Below are 13,618 nucleotides of genomic sequence, written 5' to 3'. Positions count from 1 at the left end.
CTCTGTTTTCCACATCGCCAGTTTTCTCCTCCTGGTGCTCTGGGACCTCCTGTGTCAAGGTGTGGTCAGGGCACAGCAGGAGACCCCTCTGTGAGCAAGGCCTCAGTGGAGTTGTTCTGGGCTGTGAATCAAGGTCTGTGGACAGTGGAGAGAAATGATGGGTTGGCTCCATCTCACAGCCTGAAGTTTGGGCGTCCCTGAGGGAAATTGAGCTATCCATGCTATTCTTCTCCCTTAAGGGGGCACAGGACACTCCTGAATGTTGATGAGTCTGAATGTTTTGTCTCCCCAGAATGGCTGAGCTGTGTGCAGTGTAACTCCCTGGAGAACTCCTGTGCCAACCAAAATGCCACTGAGTGTCCCTCAAATGCCAGGGTCAGCTGTAGCAGTTTCCTGATGAACTTCTCTCTGGGTGAGCGTGGGAGTATTATCCACACATGTCTGGGACTTGTACTGGGCAGGAGGAAAGAAGGGCCATGCAAGGACAGAGAGATCACCAAGGCCGCCCTGGAGAAGACATGGGAGCCAGATGGGATGAAGGGCAGAGCCAGGCAGACACATGCCCTGTGGCTCCTTGAAATGGCTGCCCCGGATGGACACCTGTTAGACCTATGTCAGTAGGTATGAGAAGCAGGGACAGCTCCTGGTTAAACTCCAGTGCAGGCCATAGGCTCTGGTGCTGGGTTTTCCCATCCCGGACGCCCTCCACGCCCTTCCTGCCCCGCATCCTACCTGGTCCACTCAGACCCTGTCCCAGGGTGTAAGCACTGGCATGATCATTTCCTCTCAGAACACTCAGGTTTCTTTTTAACTTTCGGCACATACATTTTAAAACATACACAAAAGCAGGAAGAAGAGTAAAATAAACTGCCCATGCAACCACCATCCCATGTCAGTAATTACATTTTGCTATTTTTTCTCATACTATTTTAAAGCAAACCTAGTGACATTCCCCCATAAATATTCATCCCTAATAAGAACTTTTTCTTTTTACATAACAACTACACCATTATTAAACCTAAGAAAATTAGCTGTAATTCTTTAGTTTCTTCCAATACCCAGGGCACCTGAAAAATGTTCCAATTGTTTCAAAGATGTTATGTTAGAGCTGCTGTTTTGGAATTTGGATCTGAAGAAAACGCTCACACTGCGTTTTGCTCTTCTGCATATTGTGTCTAATTTGTTTTGTAAACTTTATAACCACTGTTTGGATCAACCTCATTGCTTTGTTGGGGAAGCAGAGCTATATGTCCTACAGCTGTTCCATTATCTGGCTTTGGTCCATTGCCTCCTCTAGCATCATCTCACTGTCACCTGTTCCTGACATCTCCTGACAACTGGGCCTAGGCTGTCCCACGGGACTCTCTTGAGTGACAGGCATTTCTGTATGGAAGTTGTCCTTCATGGCTCCACCCATGGTTCTTGACACTTGGAATGTGGTCAGTGTGGTTGGTGGCAGCGCTTCAGAGAGCACAGGCAGCGGTGGCGCTGACCGGAAGCTCCTTGGCCCCTCGGATACAAGCTCAGTGGGGGCGTACCTAGTCTGCGCTGCCGTTTTCTGAGTTTTCTGAGACATAGGACCGCAGTGGGCCCCGGGGCATCCAGGCTCCCCTTAGCCTTCCCCCTGTAATCTCTGATGACTTGCTGCTCAGGGATGGGGCTGCTTCCTGGGGGACGATTTTTATTTTTGCAGGAGGCCCTGCTCAGCACCTCTGAAGTCACAGTGTATGGCAGTGTGCTGTGGCCCTGACCTGTGGCAGTGGCAGCTCACAACCTTGTTTGTGCAGGTGCGGTGTACCGGGACAAGGCCTGCTCCGCGCAGAACTGCAGTGATGGGCTGATGGACTTTAAGGTCCACGTGAGCAATGAAGAAAGCTTCCACTTTGAAAGCGAGTGCTGCCGAGGGGACTCTTGCAAGAATGCTAGAGATGGTGGGTGCTGGCCAGCGCCGCAGGTTCCTCTGTTCTCCAACTCCACTTCCCCCTTTGCCCTGGTGCTCAGGGCGTCAGTGACATCTCAGTAATGGTAACAGATAACCATAACAAGTAATGGGGCGGCCAGCACTGCTGCGGTGCTGCCCATTTCTCAGCAGAGGCAGGAAGCGCAGTGCCGCAGGCTGTGTGTGGGACTAGATGCTCACCGGTGGTTCTCAAACTTTGTGGGAGCCTTCCTGCTTTTAAAAGTTTTAAACATTATTGAGGACCCCAGAACCTTTTCTTTATATGCACTATATCTACCAGTGTTCACTGGATTAGAAATTAAAGCTAAAGTAAAAACCTTTATTATTTCACTAAAAAGTTATAAAACATGTCTACATTAATAACATTTTTACATAGAAAGAACTATATTTTCAAAACATTCAATGAGCAGAGTGTCACTGTTAGTACTTTCACAAAGCCCTTCAGATTCTGGCGTGGGAAGACAGCTGCCCCTTTGCTCTGCGTTTAGTCTGCAGACATTTCACCAGCAGCCTTTGGAACCCACTGCATTGTGAGGGAGGAAGAGGAAGAGGCAAATGATGCCTTAGTATTCTTAAGAAAATGGTGTTGATCTTGGGGACTCTCTGAAGGGGCCTTGGGGACCCCAGGGGTTCCTGGACTATAGTTTAAGAACTGTTGCCCCTCATTTTAAAAAGGAGAAAATGTGGCCTGAAAGGCAATGTTCACAGAGCATAGTATATCAAGAGCAGAGCTCAGTCTCCCTGTCAAAGGGTGAAAACGGCGTGCATGCGTTTGCTCAGAGCAGAATTCAGTGACAGTCACACATCTGCTGGCTCACGTTTGGTTTTGGCTCACACCTCACCTTTCCTTCCTGAGCCCAGCACACTTGTGGACCACAGTCCTTGGAGACCAGTGGGTCTGTGGGGGTGGATAGCTGGGACCAGGCAGTAAACACTGGAGGGCTGTGGGCATGGGATGAGTATACCCTGTAGGCAGAGTCTGAGGCCTCCGGACATGTAGCTGCCATACTCCTGGGGTGCCTGTGGGGTGCCTCTGCCTGCCCTGCCTTCCTCCAGGGCAGGGCCATGTTCTATGCAGTGACATTGTTCTGAAGTAATGCCTCTTCATTTACCCAGCTTCTGCACAGAAAGATGAGTTCAGCATGGAATGCCCTGCGTGTTATAGCAATACTGAAATGTCCTGTGTTGGGAAATACTGGAAGTGTCAACCAGGAGAACGCTGTGTCAATCTAGTTGCAGAATTTAATGGTATGTCTTAGAGTTCCAGCTCCTTTTATGGAACTTGAGTGGAACCCTGTCAAGCCTTTGGCTGTAAGTTTGGGTTAACAAGAAGGGCTGGGAAGGCGAGCACGGTGCAAGGGTAAGGGCAGAACGCCTATGAGAAAGCGAACTATTCACCAGCCCCGAGCTGTTTGCCCTGTCTGCCTGTCTCTTCCAGAGCCAACCCTCCTGGGCTGCTGTCACTTGAATTCTGCTCTCCTGTGACTTTTAATCAAGCCAGGCCTGTTTAGATGCACCCGTCCCTCTTGGTATTTACTGCTTTACCAGGTTTTGCTGTTGTGTAGGATTGGGTGGGTGTGACTTTTATTTCCTTTTGTTTATACATTCTTTTTTGGTACCTGTCACTGAGAGTTGCTGGCTTGTAAAAGCTTGGACATCTGGAAGAAAGAGTCAAACCGGGCTTTATAACCAACCAGTTGTCCTTTTCCACAAAAGTAAATTGATATTAATCATTATGATATTGAAATTAACAATTAAAATAACAAGTAATGTTTTAATTTTTAAATATTCAGGCCAATGTGATGCGTGAGCATTTAAAGAGTAAAATACTGATTGGTTAGGGTGAGTGGATCATGGTTTAGAAGCCACCTTCCGATTTCTCATCTGCTGTATGTGGACCAGCTCCTTGCAGAGACCAGGGTGTCTTTCTGTTTGAAGAGGGGTGGGGAAGGTGGTCTGGAAGGGAATACATCTCCCTCTCATGTCTACCTATTGGCTGGACTGCACGGAGGGTGCAGGTCAGCCTCGGGTGGTCCGGCAGGAAAGGAAATGGTGTGAGGCTAAATGAACAGCCAGCCAGTTTCTGCCATGACGTGTGTGGCTCAGAATGATGAGTTTTAGAGCACCAACATCCATGCATAATTTGATTTCAAGTTGTTAAATGGCAATGATGATGATAGAAATTAATGCTTAATTGAAATCACAGACTTCTCCTTTGGGCCAAGCATCATGCTTACCCTGAACTTCTTTTTACTTTTTTAAAAATAGACTTTATCTTTTAGAGCAGTTGTAGGTTCAAAGCAATTGAAAGGAAAGTGAAAATATTCTGATATACCTCTTGCCCCTCCTCCACATGCATGGACTGCCCCACTATTAATCCCACCAAAATGGTACATTTGTTTTAATACACATATCATTACCACCCAGAGTTCATAGTTCCATGTCAGGGCTCACGCTTGTGTTGTACTTTCTGTAGGCTTTGGCAAATGTGCAAAGACAGGTACCCACCATTGTGGCCCCAGCCAGAACAGTCTCACTGCCCTGGGAACTTCTGTGCTCCGTCCATCCATCCCCAACCTCTGGGAGCCCCTCACCTTCTCATTGTCTCCAGAGTCCTCCTTTATCAGAATGTCATACGGTATTAGCCTTTTCAGATGGACTTCTCTCACTTGGTCCTGTGCACTTTAAGATACTTTTACTTTGGAAATCTCCAGAGTGTCTGGCCTCAATACTCACCCTATGTCTGAAGTGGCAGTGGCCTTTGGAGGGCCTCTTATTTCTACTCATGTTGTTCCCAGGTGTCTTCTGGTACAAAGGATGGATTCTTAAAAATTCATAGTGTTTGACTTATCCTGAAAGCAAGACAGATCAAAGCCACCATAAATGTAGGATTTTTGTTTGTTTTTGCCCAATGTCACTTTAAAAAAATACTGTAGACATGTGTCAAGTAAAATGTCTTCCTAAGTCACTAACTCAAACCCTCGCACTAACATGTGCTGTAAATCCACAGGGGGCAGCTTTCTTCCCTGATGTGTTTCAGTTTCTCCCTCCTCCTCAGTGCAAGTTTGATCTAGTCTGCCTCAGATCAGTAGCCAGTCACCTGCTCCTTCCCCTTCCTCCCTAAAAACCGCCCGTCCTCAAGGGCTGTTGGCAGCTAACAGAGCAATCTCGGCATATAGTGCATGCTCAGTAAAAGGTCACCACTGTCACAGCCACATCTTCTTTGCAAATTCTCTGGCCTTTTCCTAGGACTGGCACCTTTGAACTGGTTATCACGATAGACTCAGATTTAGAGTAGATTTAGAGTGGAACTGTCTGCATCCCCCTGGCTGTTCTTCCCTCAACACTGGCAAAAGTCTGACTCAGAGAACAGTGTCCAGTGAGGAGTAGGGATGGGAAGCAAACCCTGCAGAGCCGACCCCCTCCTGGTGGAAGCAGAGTGTTGCAGGGGGTCCGAGCAGTCCCTGGGCTTCACTACCTGCCAGCCATGTAGGACAGCACTGGGATCCAAGTCCAGGGTCTGTGGGGCTGGATGGCTGGGACCAGGGAGTAAACACTAGAGGGCTGTGCCGGGACCCCTATGTGTTCTGGGTGCCAGCTGCTTCCTCCTGGCTCGTTTTAGCTCTCACAGGTCCCTGAGCACTTGGGTGGGCCGAGGCCTTACTGTTCCCTCTTCATCCACAGAAACGGAGTGGCTCATGCTGAAAGGCTGCTCCAACATCAATAACTCCACTTGTCAGCTCCTGTCTTCTGGAAACCAGACAATTGGAAAAGTCTGGTTCAAAATGTTTGAGTGTATAGACAACAACAATGCCACCTCAGCGCCTATCCCTACTAAGGCCACCCTGACCCACAGCACTGCGTCCAAAGTCTCCTTCGTCCCCGCAGGCCTTGCCGGCCTCCTCCTGCTGGGGTTGCTGCTCTAAGAACCCTCTCCTCCCTGACTTGACTTCTCGGTAAGTGACAGTTGTGGGCCTCCAGACTGGGCCCTGTGACAACCACATTGCTCTCCATTATTAAAGTGTTGTTCACTCACTAGCCAGTCTGTCCTGGGGTGTTCTGGATGGGGCTTCCTTCTAGACACTGTCCAGCACCACCCTGTCCAGCACCACCTTCAAGCCCAAGCACCTCCCTGATGCTTGTGCACCTTGCTTCTGAGAAGCAGCCCTTTTCACCTGCCTGGTAGTCCTGCCCCTCTAGGGACTGATATGCCACACTCGGGATATCCCAGCAGTGCCCTGCAATGCCCTGTGCTGCCCCCAGTGCTGATAGCTTGCTCTTCAGCAAATTATCCTGGCTGAGGTCAGAGGCCTACAGTGAAGCTGTTTAAGGCCCGGTCACCACAGGGCCCAAGTAGGGTTCTGAGAGGTGGCCGAAGGCCAGCAGTTTCACCGCCTCCCAGGTGGGGACATAATGCTGTCGGTGCCCTGGATGACCAGGTGTCTTGTAACTTTGCAAGGAATGGAGTGTGGTCACAGAGCCCCAGTTCCTCCTCTCAGAAAGCCTATAGTCAAAGGCAGAGCCCTTGACTCCATGTCAGATTTCCAGCGAACAAGAAAACCATTCAGTCCAACATGCACAGAAGAGCAGTCTTGGTGAATGAGGTGCCCTGAGCTAGACTTGCAAGAACAGAGTGGTCTGTCATAAAAACTGTAAAGTTGTGAAACAATGGGGTCTTCCTCATCTAGGGTTCCTGACAGTGTACCAAGGGCAAAGCCACCAGAAAGGCCATTTGGTGTCCCTCGTCATCACATATAATCTTTCTTCTCTCTCTCTTTCAGCTTTTAATTTTGAAATAATTTTAGATTGACCACAACGTTGCAAAAGCAGTGCAGAGTTTCAGTGGCCTCTCTCACCCCTCCCTCTTCCATTGCATTTTACATAACCACACTATGATTACTGAGCCCAGGAAATTAGTGTTGAGACAATGTGGTCAACTAATGGACCTCATTAGCATCTCACAAATTTTCACTCATGTCCTTTTTTTTCTGGTCCAAGATCCAATTCTTTGCATTTAATCGTTATGTCTCCTCTGTCACCTATAACCTCTGACAGTTCTGGAGTCTTTCTTTCATTGACTAGTTATTTGGCAGAATGTCCCTCAATTTGAGCTTGTCTGAAGTTCTCTTATAATAAGATTGATGTTATGCATTTTTGGCAAGAATCCTTTCTCCATGTGTCTTATCAAGCGGTCCAAGTCGATGTGTCCAATCACTGGTGATGTCAACCTTGATCGCTTTGTTAAGGTGGTATCTGCCAGGTTTCTCTACTATTAAATTACCTTTTTTTCCATTTTCAATGAATAACAGGCTAAGTTGTGCTGCTGTAACAAGTAGATCTTAGGGAAAAAAAATCTTAGGGGTTTAGCACACAGGAAGTTCACTCCCAGTTACTTAACCTGTGCAGTTTCCTGACTGGACAGCCATCCTGGGTGGCTCCCTCCAAGAGCGAGGCTTCTTTTTTCTCAAGCCCCTCTCCCCTGGGACTGCTCAGCTGTCTGTTGGCTGTTGGTCCGTGTTTAGTAACCAGCTGGCTGAGAGGTACAGAAAGAGCCTGGAGGGCCTGGCTGTGGCTTTCACCACTTATTGGCCACAAGTCAATCACATGGCCTGGGAAGAGCTAGTTTATCCACATGCATGTTGCAGGTTCTGCCTCAGAACCTGTATGGCTCTGTGGTCAGAGACATGGCCTCTAGATCCAGAATGTGACTTCAAATTCTGGCAACAGACCCATGAAAAAATGCTCAAGCTCACTAGTCACCAGAGAAGTGCATCTCATATGCACACTAAGATATCATCTCACACCTGTCATAATGGCCATCATTAATAAGTCAACAAACAAGTATTGGTGGGGATGCGGAGAAAAGGAAACACTTGCGCACTATTGGTGGGATTGTGAATTGGTGCAGCCATTGTGGAACACAGTGTACAGATTTCTCAAAAAATTAAAATTAGAACTACCTTATAACCCGGCAATTGTACTTCTGGATATTTGTCCAATAAAACCCAAAACACTAATTTGTAAAGATCTATGCACCCCTAGGTTCACTGCAGCGCTATTTACAATAGAAAAGATATGGAAGCAATCTAAGTGTCCATCAGTAGATGAGTGGATGAAGGAGAAGTGCTACATATTACAATGGAATATTACTCAGGCATAAACAAAGAATGAAATCATCCAATTTGTGACAACATGGACGGACCTGGAAAGTATTAGCCTAAGTAAATAAGTCAGACAGAGAAAGACAAATATCATATGATTTTATTTATATGTGGATCTAAAGAACAAAATAAATGAACAATCAAAACACAAACAGACTCATAAATATAGGGAACAAGCCAGATGGGAAGGGTTATGGAGCAGGGTAAAAAAGGTGAAGGGATTAAGAAGTACAAATTAGCAGTTAAAAAATAGTCATGGGAATATGAAGCACAGCATAGGGAATATAGTCAATAATATTGTAATAACTATGTATGGTGTCAGGTGAGTACTAGACTTATCAGAGGATCACTTTATAAATTATATAAGTGTCTAAACACTATGACATATACCTGAAACTAATATAAAATGACACTAAGTGTCAACTCTGGAAAAAAAAATCCTGCCCTGGAACCTTGGCCACCAGCCACCACCTCTTCATACATCAGTTTCCTGCTTGCATTGCTAGGATAGCAGTCGCATCTGCTGCATGGGCTTATGAGGGCTGCCAATGCAATTTTGGTGAGAATGACATGCCAGCCACTGGCAGAGGCCCCAGGGTGAGGGGGTGGGAGGTATAGCCCTGACCCACTTCCCTCAAGCCAGGCTGACCTCACTGAGCCTGTGGCTGCTTCCAAGTCTCAGGATCCTCATCCCAGGGCCTCCATGGCTGCTGCCACCATAACCCTACGGACCACTGCTGCATGCATCTCTGCATGATTCCCAGCTCCAGGCAGCCAATGGCGGCAGCAGAGCTGACCTGCTCTGAGAACCTCCTGGGAGACTGTGAAGGCTCATGCGAGGAGGCAGAGTCACCAGGAATGGAAACCTGGATGTCGAGGATTGGGAAGGTGGCCAGAGGGTGGAGGCCAGGCCCTAGAAGGTGTCCACACCCTGCATGGACTTGGGCTTTAGGCCGAGGGCCAAGGGGCTGTAGCACAGGCAAGTGCAAGAGGAGGGGGCATTGGGTCCTATTCTGGGAGGTGCCCTCAGATGGCAGGATACAGGTGGGAAGACGCAGGAAGCTGAGACAGAGAGGGAGTGTAAATGGAGGAGCGGGACCTGTCCAGGCAGACACGCTTTCACCTTGCCCTGAGGGCAGTTCATACTCTAGAAATGCATAGCTGTTTCCTTGGCAGCTCCTGCCTCCTTGACCACAGCAAGGAAGATGGCAAAGTGTCACTCCTGCTCAGTGTCCACCTTCCCTTCCCTGCCGTTCATGTTAACTCTGGATGTGCGTCCTCTGGGCCGGTCTTGGATGGCCCACTGGAGTAAAACCCTTTGTCTGAGGAGTGCCACAAAAAGCTACACTAACATTGTACAGACAGACCAATCACAAATTATTCCTCTCTTTCCAGAGCACTTTACAGTTTGCAAAGCTCCTGTGCCCAGCTGATTTTATATCATTTGGAATCAGCTTTATGTGGGTATGATTCACACAAAATATGTGCTGACTCATGAGTTTGGACAAACTTGTCCATGCAGCCACTCCCCTCATCAAGGTATAGGAATGCCCCGCCCCCTTCCTCAAGTTCCCATAGTCCTTTGTAGTCTACCCATTTCAGCTCAAGGGCCCACTGCGTCTCCACTGCCCTCACGCAAATGACAGGCAGCTCTTCTGCTCATACTCCACTGGGCTGAGCGGTGACTTGGCACCACTTGGATGAAGGCAATGGGCAGTATAGGCCTGGAGGTCAGCTCTTCCAAAAATTCTGCCCCATGGAGGGGTCAGTCAGGGGGCTGAGCCCACCGACTCCATATCCTCCCACTCCTAGCTCATGGCTTGGGTGGGAAGACAGGAGTGAGTGGGCTTCTCTTCTGTGTGGACTGGATATAGCGCTTCTCACTTCAATTATGAACTGAACTAAAGGTCCACATAATTCTCCATCTGAAATGTAAATTGCACCAAAGCTGAAACCACTAATCACTGTAAGTCTCGTCAATGTCCTTTTTTTAACTAAGTGGGTGAATATGCCCACGGCTGTGAGAGGTTGCAGCCTCCAGTTGTTCTGCAGGGACCTTCAGCACCAAGTGACTATGGGTATGAACATGGGGTGAGGAGGGCAGAGGCGCGGCCCAGTTGCGATGGGCAATGAGAGACCAGCTACTTGGGCTGAGCGACTCCAAGGCTTTCAGTATCCCCAGAAGTGCTCCCACCAGCAAGTGACCAAGAGAGCTGATGTGTTAGCAGTTGGAACTCTGGAGCCTGGGCCTCATCATGCCAGTCTGAGAACTGGGCTATAAAGGAGGGTGAGGTGGGTGCTTCCTTGGTGGCCAATGTCAACCTGGAAGCAGCTGGCCTCCAAGTCGTGGCTCGGGAGGCAGGAGTCACACACAGATGAGTGGTGGTGGCATGCTGGGCTGGCACAGAGGAAGCTGCGCCTCTGCTGCCCACATTCTTCAGGGACTGTCACAAGGTCTCCAATCCCAGTACTTTCTTGGTCTGAGAACTAGCTACAGTCTCCATCAGCTTACTTGTGATTGGAGATGTCTGCGGGGAGGGCTTGCAAGCAATCTTATCTGGAAGGTAGAAGGCTGGTGAGAAACCCAGGAAGAGATTGTGAGGAGGCTCTTCAGAAGACTGAATTAGGGAATCCAGGCCTTGGCCTGGCCCCATCTCTGAGTGGTCTGAGATTAACCCAGTATCAGAACTGATGAAGGGGGTAATAGTGGCCATGACACAGAAGTCATGCTCCCTGTGTGGGCAGCTGCCCCTGGGACTCCAGATGCTACAGGCTTCTCCCGCCTATGTCTGTTTAGAGCCATGTGAGGACTTGGCCTCAGGCACCGCCCTCTTCAGTCTTCAAGGTGGGTGTGAAGGGGCAGCAGGCAACTTGGGAGAACTCAGGATCCTCAGTGAACACAGTGGTCTGGGGGCCTGGCGACAGCCATGCTTCCTCCTCAACTCCCGTCAGGTGTGGTATTGGCCGAGAGTGGGCTTCGGGTGGCTTTCTTCCTGCCTCCAGCTTTTCATGTTGCTTTTTGTCTTTTTTCTCAGAGTCCACTTACTCATTCGTGTTCCCTGAGCCCATCTCACCTGCTCCCACTTCTTCTTCCTCTCCAAACTAGACACAGTGCAGAACTGAAGTTTATCTTTTTCAGTTCTTGCATCGACTAGTTTCTCTCGCTTCTCTGCAGATTTCTCACTTCTTACTTATTTGAGCCAAGCGTTCATTTGTTTGCTTGTATGCTTGTTTGTTTGTTTTTTTTCCTCCTGAGGCCAGTGACCCTCTTGGCAAAATGATTCTCTGTCCCCTACCTTACTTACTCTGGAGCTTGGAAATGGCCTGGCCTGAGCTGCAGAAGGTGTGTGCTTTGCTTCAGTGTCCACCATGCAGAGTAGCCTTCCAGAAGGGGCCTGTGTGCACTTTGGTATGGACATGGTGCCCTCCAGCCAAGAACCCCCTTGGGGACTGAGGCCTCTCTTGGGTCAGTCTCTTGTCCAGGTCACTCTGTCTGGTCAACTTGGCTTTGCAGATAGCACCCATGTAAGAGCAGCACACGGAGCCTGATCCCGGGCCCTTCCTGAAACTTCTTTTCTCAGCTGACCGTGCATTCCAATGTCCCTCTTTCTGCCCACAGGGTCTCCACATTTTACTACTGGTTCACTGTAGAGAGCCAGATCTGAGCCTGACCTGTGGCCGAAGCACTGGCAGAGCTATGCTTGACCGTGTTGCAATCTGCCAAGGGCAGAGAAGCAAACAAAGAACAGATGGCTGCGGTGGTTTAGCAAAGATAACCGGGTACAGACAGGCCTTCAGGAGATTATTGTTGCTAGCAAGTTTCAAGTCCTGAGAAGAAGACTCCCACTCCCTCCTTAACCTTTAAGTATATATAATAAATGCGCTGAGCTTGCCTCGGGGTCACTGTATCTCCACCAGAGTGCAGTGTCCCACCTGGCCCCAGCTTTTCCTGTGTCTCTGTGTTTTTCTTAATCCTCCGTTGCCGCCCCTGCCCCAGGTTAACCCTCTAGTTGTGCAGGTCAAGGCAGTTCACAACCTGGGAAGTCCCCAGGTGGACCCTGCAACTGGTTCTGCAGACAGAGGTAGCCACTCCAGGTTGGGAGACAGTAAGTTTGAGAAGTAAGAGAGCTTTCAGGGCCATCTTGAGTGGGTGGCTGTCCCCCAGAGCCTTCAAGTTTACACAGAGGCCTTAAGCATGCAGTTACCTAGTCATCCAGATGGTCTCAACACATCAGGGGCCCAAGACGTGCCCATGAAACAGCTCGCACTGTGGGAACAGCAGGCAGATGCAAGGTGCCTCCTGTTGCATCCAGATTCAGTGTCTTCAGTGTTGGCTCTGCCTCTGGCTCTGCTCACAGATTCAGGCTGAGGCTTTTCAATCTGTCCCCTGCATGGGGAATAGGTTGTCCAGTGTTTTGAGGTCACAGCCAGTGCCGCAGTGAATACCTCTGCGTGCGTGCATGCATTTTCATGTTGCTGGAGGTCTGTCTTCTAGGTAGATTCCCAGAAAAGTCAAAGAAATGAAGTGCGCGTGAGATTTAGTTATGTTTGTCAAAATGTCCCCCACCCTCTTTTAAAAATAGTTTTTATTGTGAAATATTTTAAAAAATCTAAAAAGTGCATTAAATAAACTTACAGTTTAATTAAACAAAATAATAAAAGCAAGCATTGGAGCCCAGATCAAGGAATAGTCATTTTCAGTACTCCAGACTTTCCGTGTATCCTTTTCTGAGCACAATCCTCTGTCCCTGTAATATACCCATTACCCTGGTTTTTCTGATAATTTCTTGCCTTTCTACTGTTACTGCCTACATTAGTAAAAATTTTAGTTTTGTTTTTCCTGTTTCTGAACTTCATATAAATGAAGTTAGGCTCTGTATTTTCTTTCTCAATATTCTGAGATGTTTGTGCATTTTGTTATATCTATCATTTTTTATTGTATCGAATTCTATTTTATAAGTATATTATAGTTTATCCACTCTATTATTAGTAGACATTTCAGTTGTTTCTAGTTTTCGACTGTTAAAAATAGTTCATCCATAATCATTTATATATATATATCTGAGAACAGCCACATGCATTTCTCTAGGCTTGTGGTTCTCAGCTTGACCCCAAGTCCAACATTATAGCTTCAGCGGAGGCCTTTATAGAAATGCAGTTTTAGTCCTCATCTTAGACCTACTGAATCAGAAGTTCTAGGGGTAGAGCACAGCAATATGTTTTAATAAGCTCTCCAGGTGGTTTTGAGGTGTACTAACATTTAACAATCTTTACTCTAGGGTCTATGATTACCAGTTAATTGGGATAAATACCTTAAACTTCACCAGATACCAGCATTGAATACAATTTTCCATTGAGTCTATAGCTTTGCTAGATTTAAAAATTTTGCCAAACTAATAAATGTGCAACAACACTTCATTGTATTTTAAATTTATGTAACCTTTAAAAAATATTTCCATTAAAATATAGCTACCATACAATACTGTGTTCATTTCAG

General features: G+C 47.7%; 1 protein-coding gene across 1 annotated transcript in view; it reads left to right on the top strand.

Moving 5' to 3' along the window:
• Positions 1–11,965, top strand: part of LOC107499919 (ly6/PLAUR domain-containing protein 8) — a 29,554-nt gene extending 17,589 nt beyond the window's left edge. Inside the window, exons 3-7 of the mRNA XM_016124555.2 lie at positions 293–412; positions 1,788–1,931; positions 3,077–3,208; positions 5,645–5,916; positions 11,741–11,965. Of these exons, the coding sequence (XP_015980041.1) occupies positions 293–412; positions 1,788–1,931; positions 3,077–3,208; positions 5,645–5,886 (638 nt within the window). The 3' untranslated portion in view covers positions 5,887–5,916; positions 11,741–11,965. The remainder of the gene's footprint in view (positions 1–292; positions 413–1,787; positions 1,932–3,076; positions 3,209–5,644; positions 5,917–11,740) is intronic.
• The last annotated feature ends 1,653 nt before the right edge of the window (positions 11,966–13,618 follow it).

The sequence above is a fragment of the Rousettus aegyptiacus genome, unplaced genomic scaffold, assembly GCF_014176215.1.
Source record: "Rousettus aegyptiacus isolate mRouAeg1 unplaced genomic scaffold, mRouAeg1.p scaffold_m13_p_7, whole genome shotgun sequence".
In the NCBI taxonomy this organism is placed as follows: Eukaryota; Metazoa; Chordata; class Mammalia; order Chiroptera; family Pteropodidae; genus Rousettus; species Rousettus aegyptiacus.
Note: the sequence above shows the minus strand (reverse complement) of the source record. Positions and strands in the feature narration are given on the sequence as shown.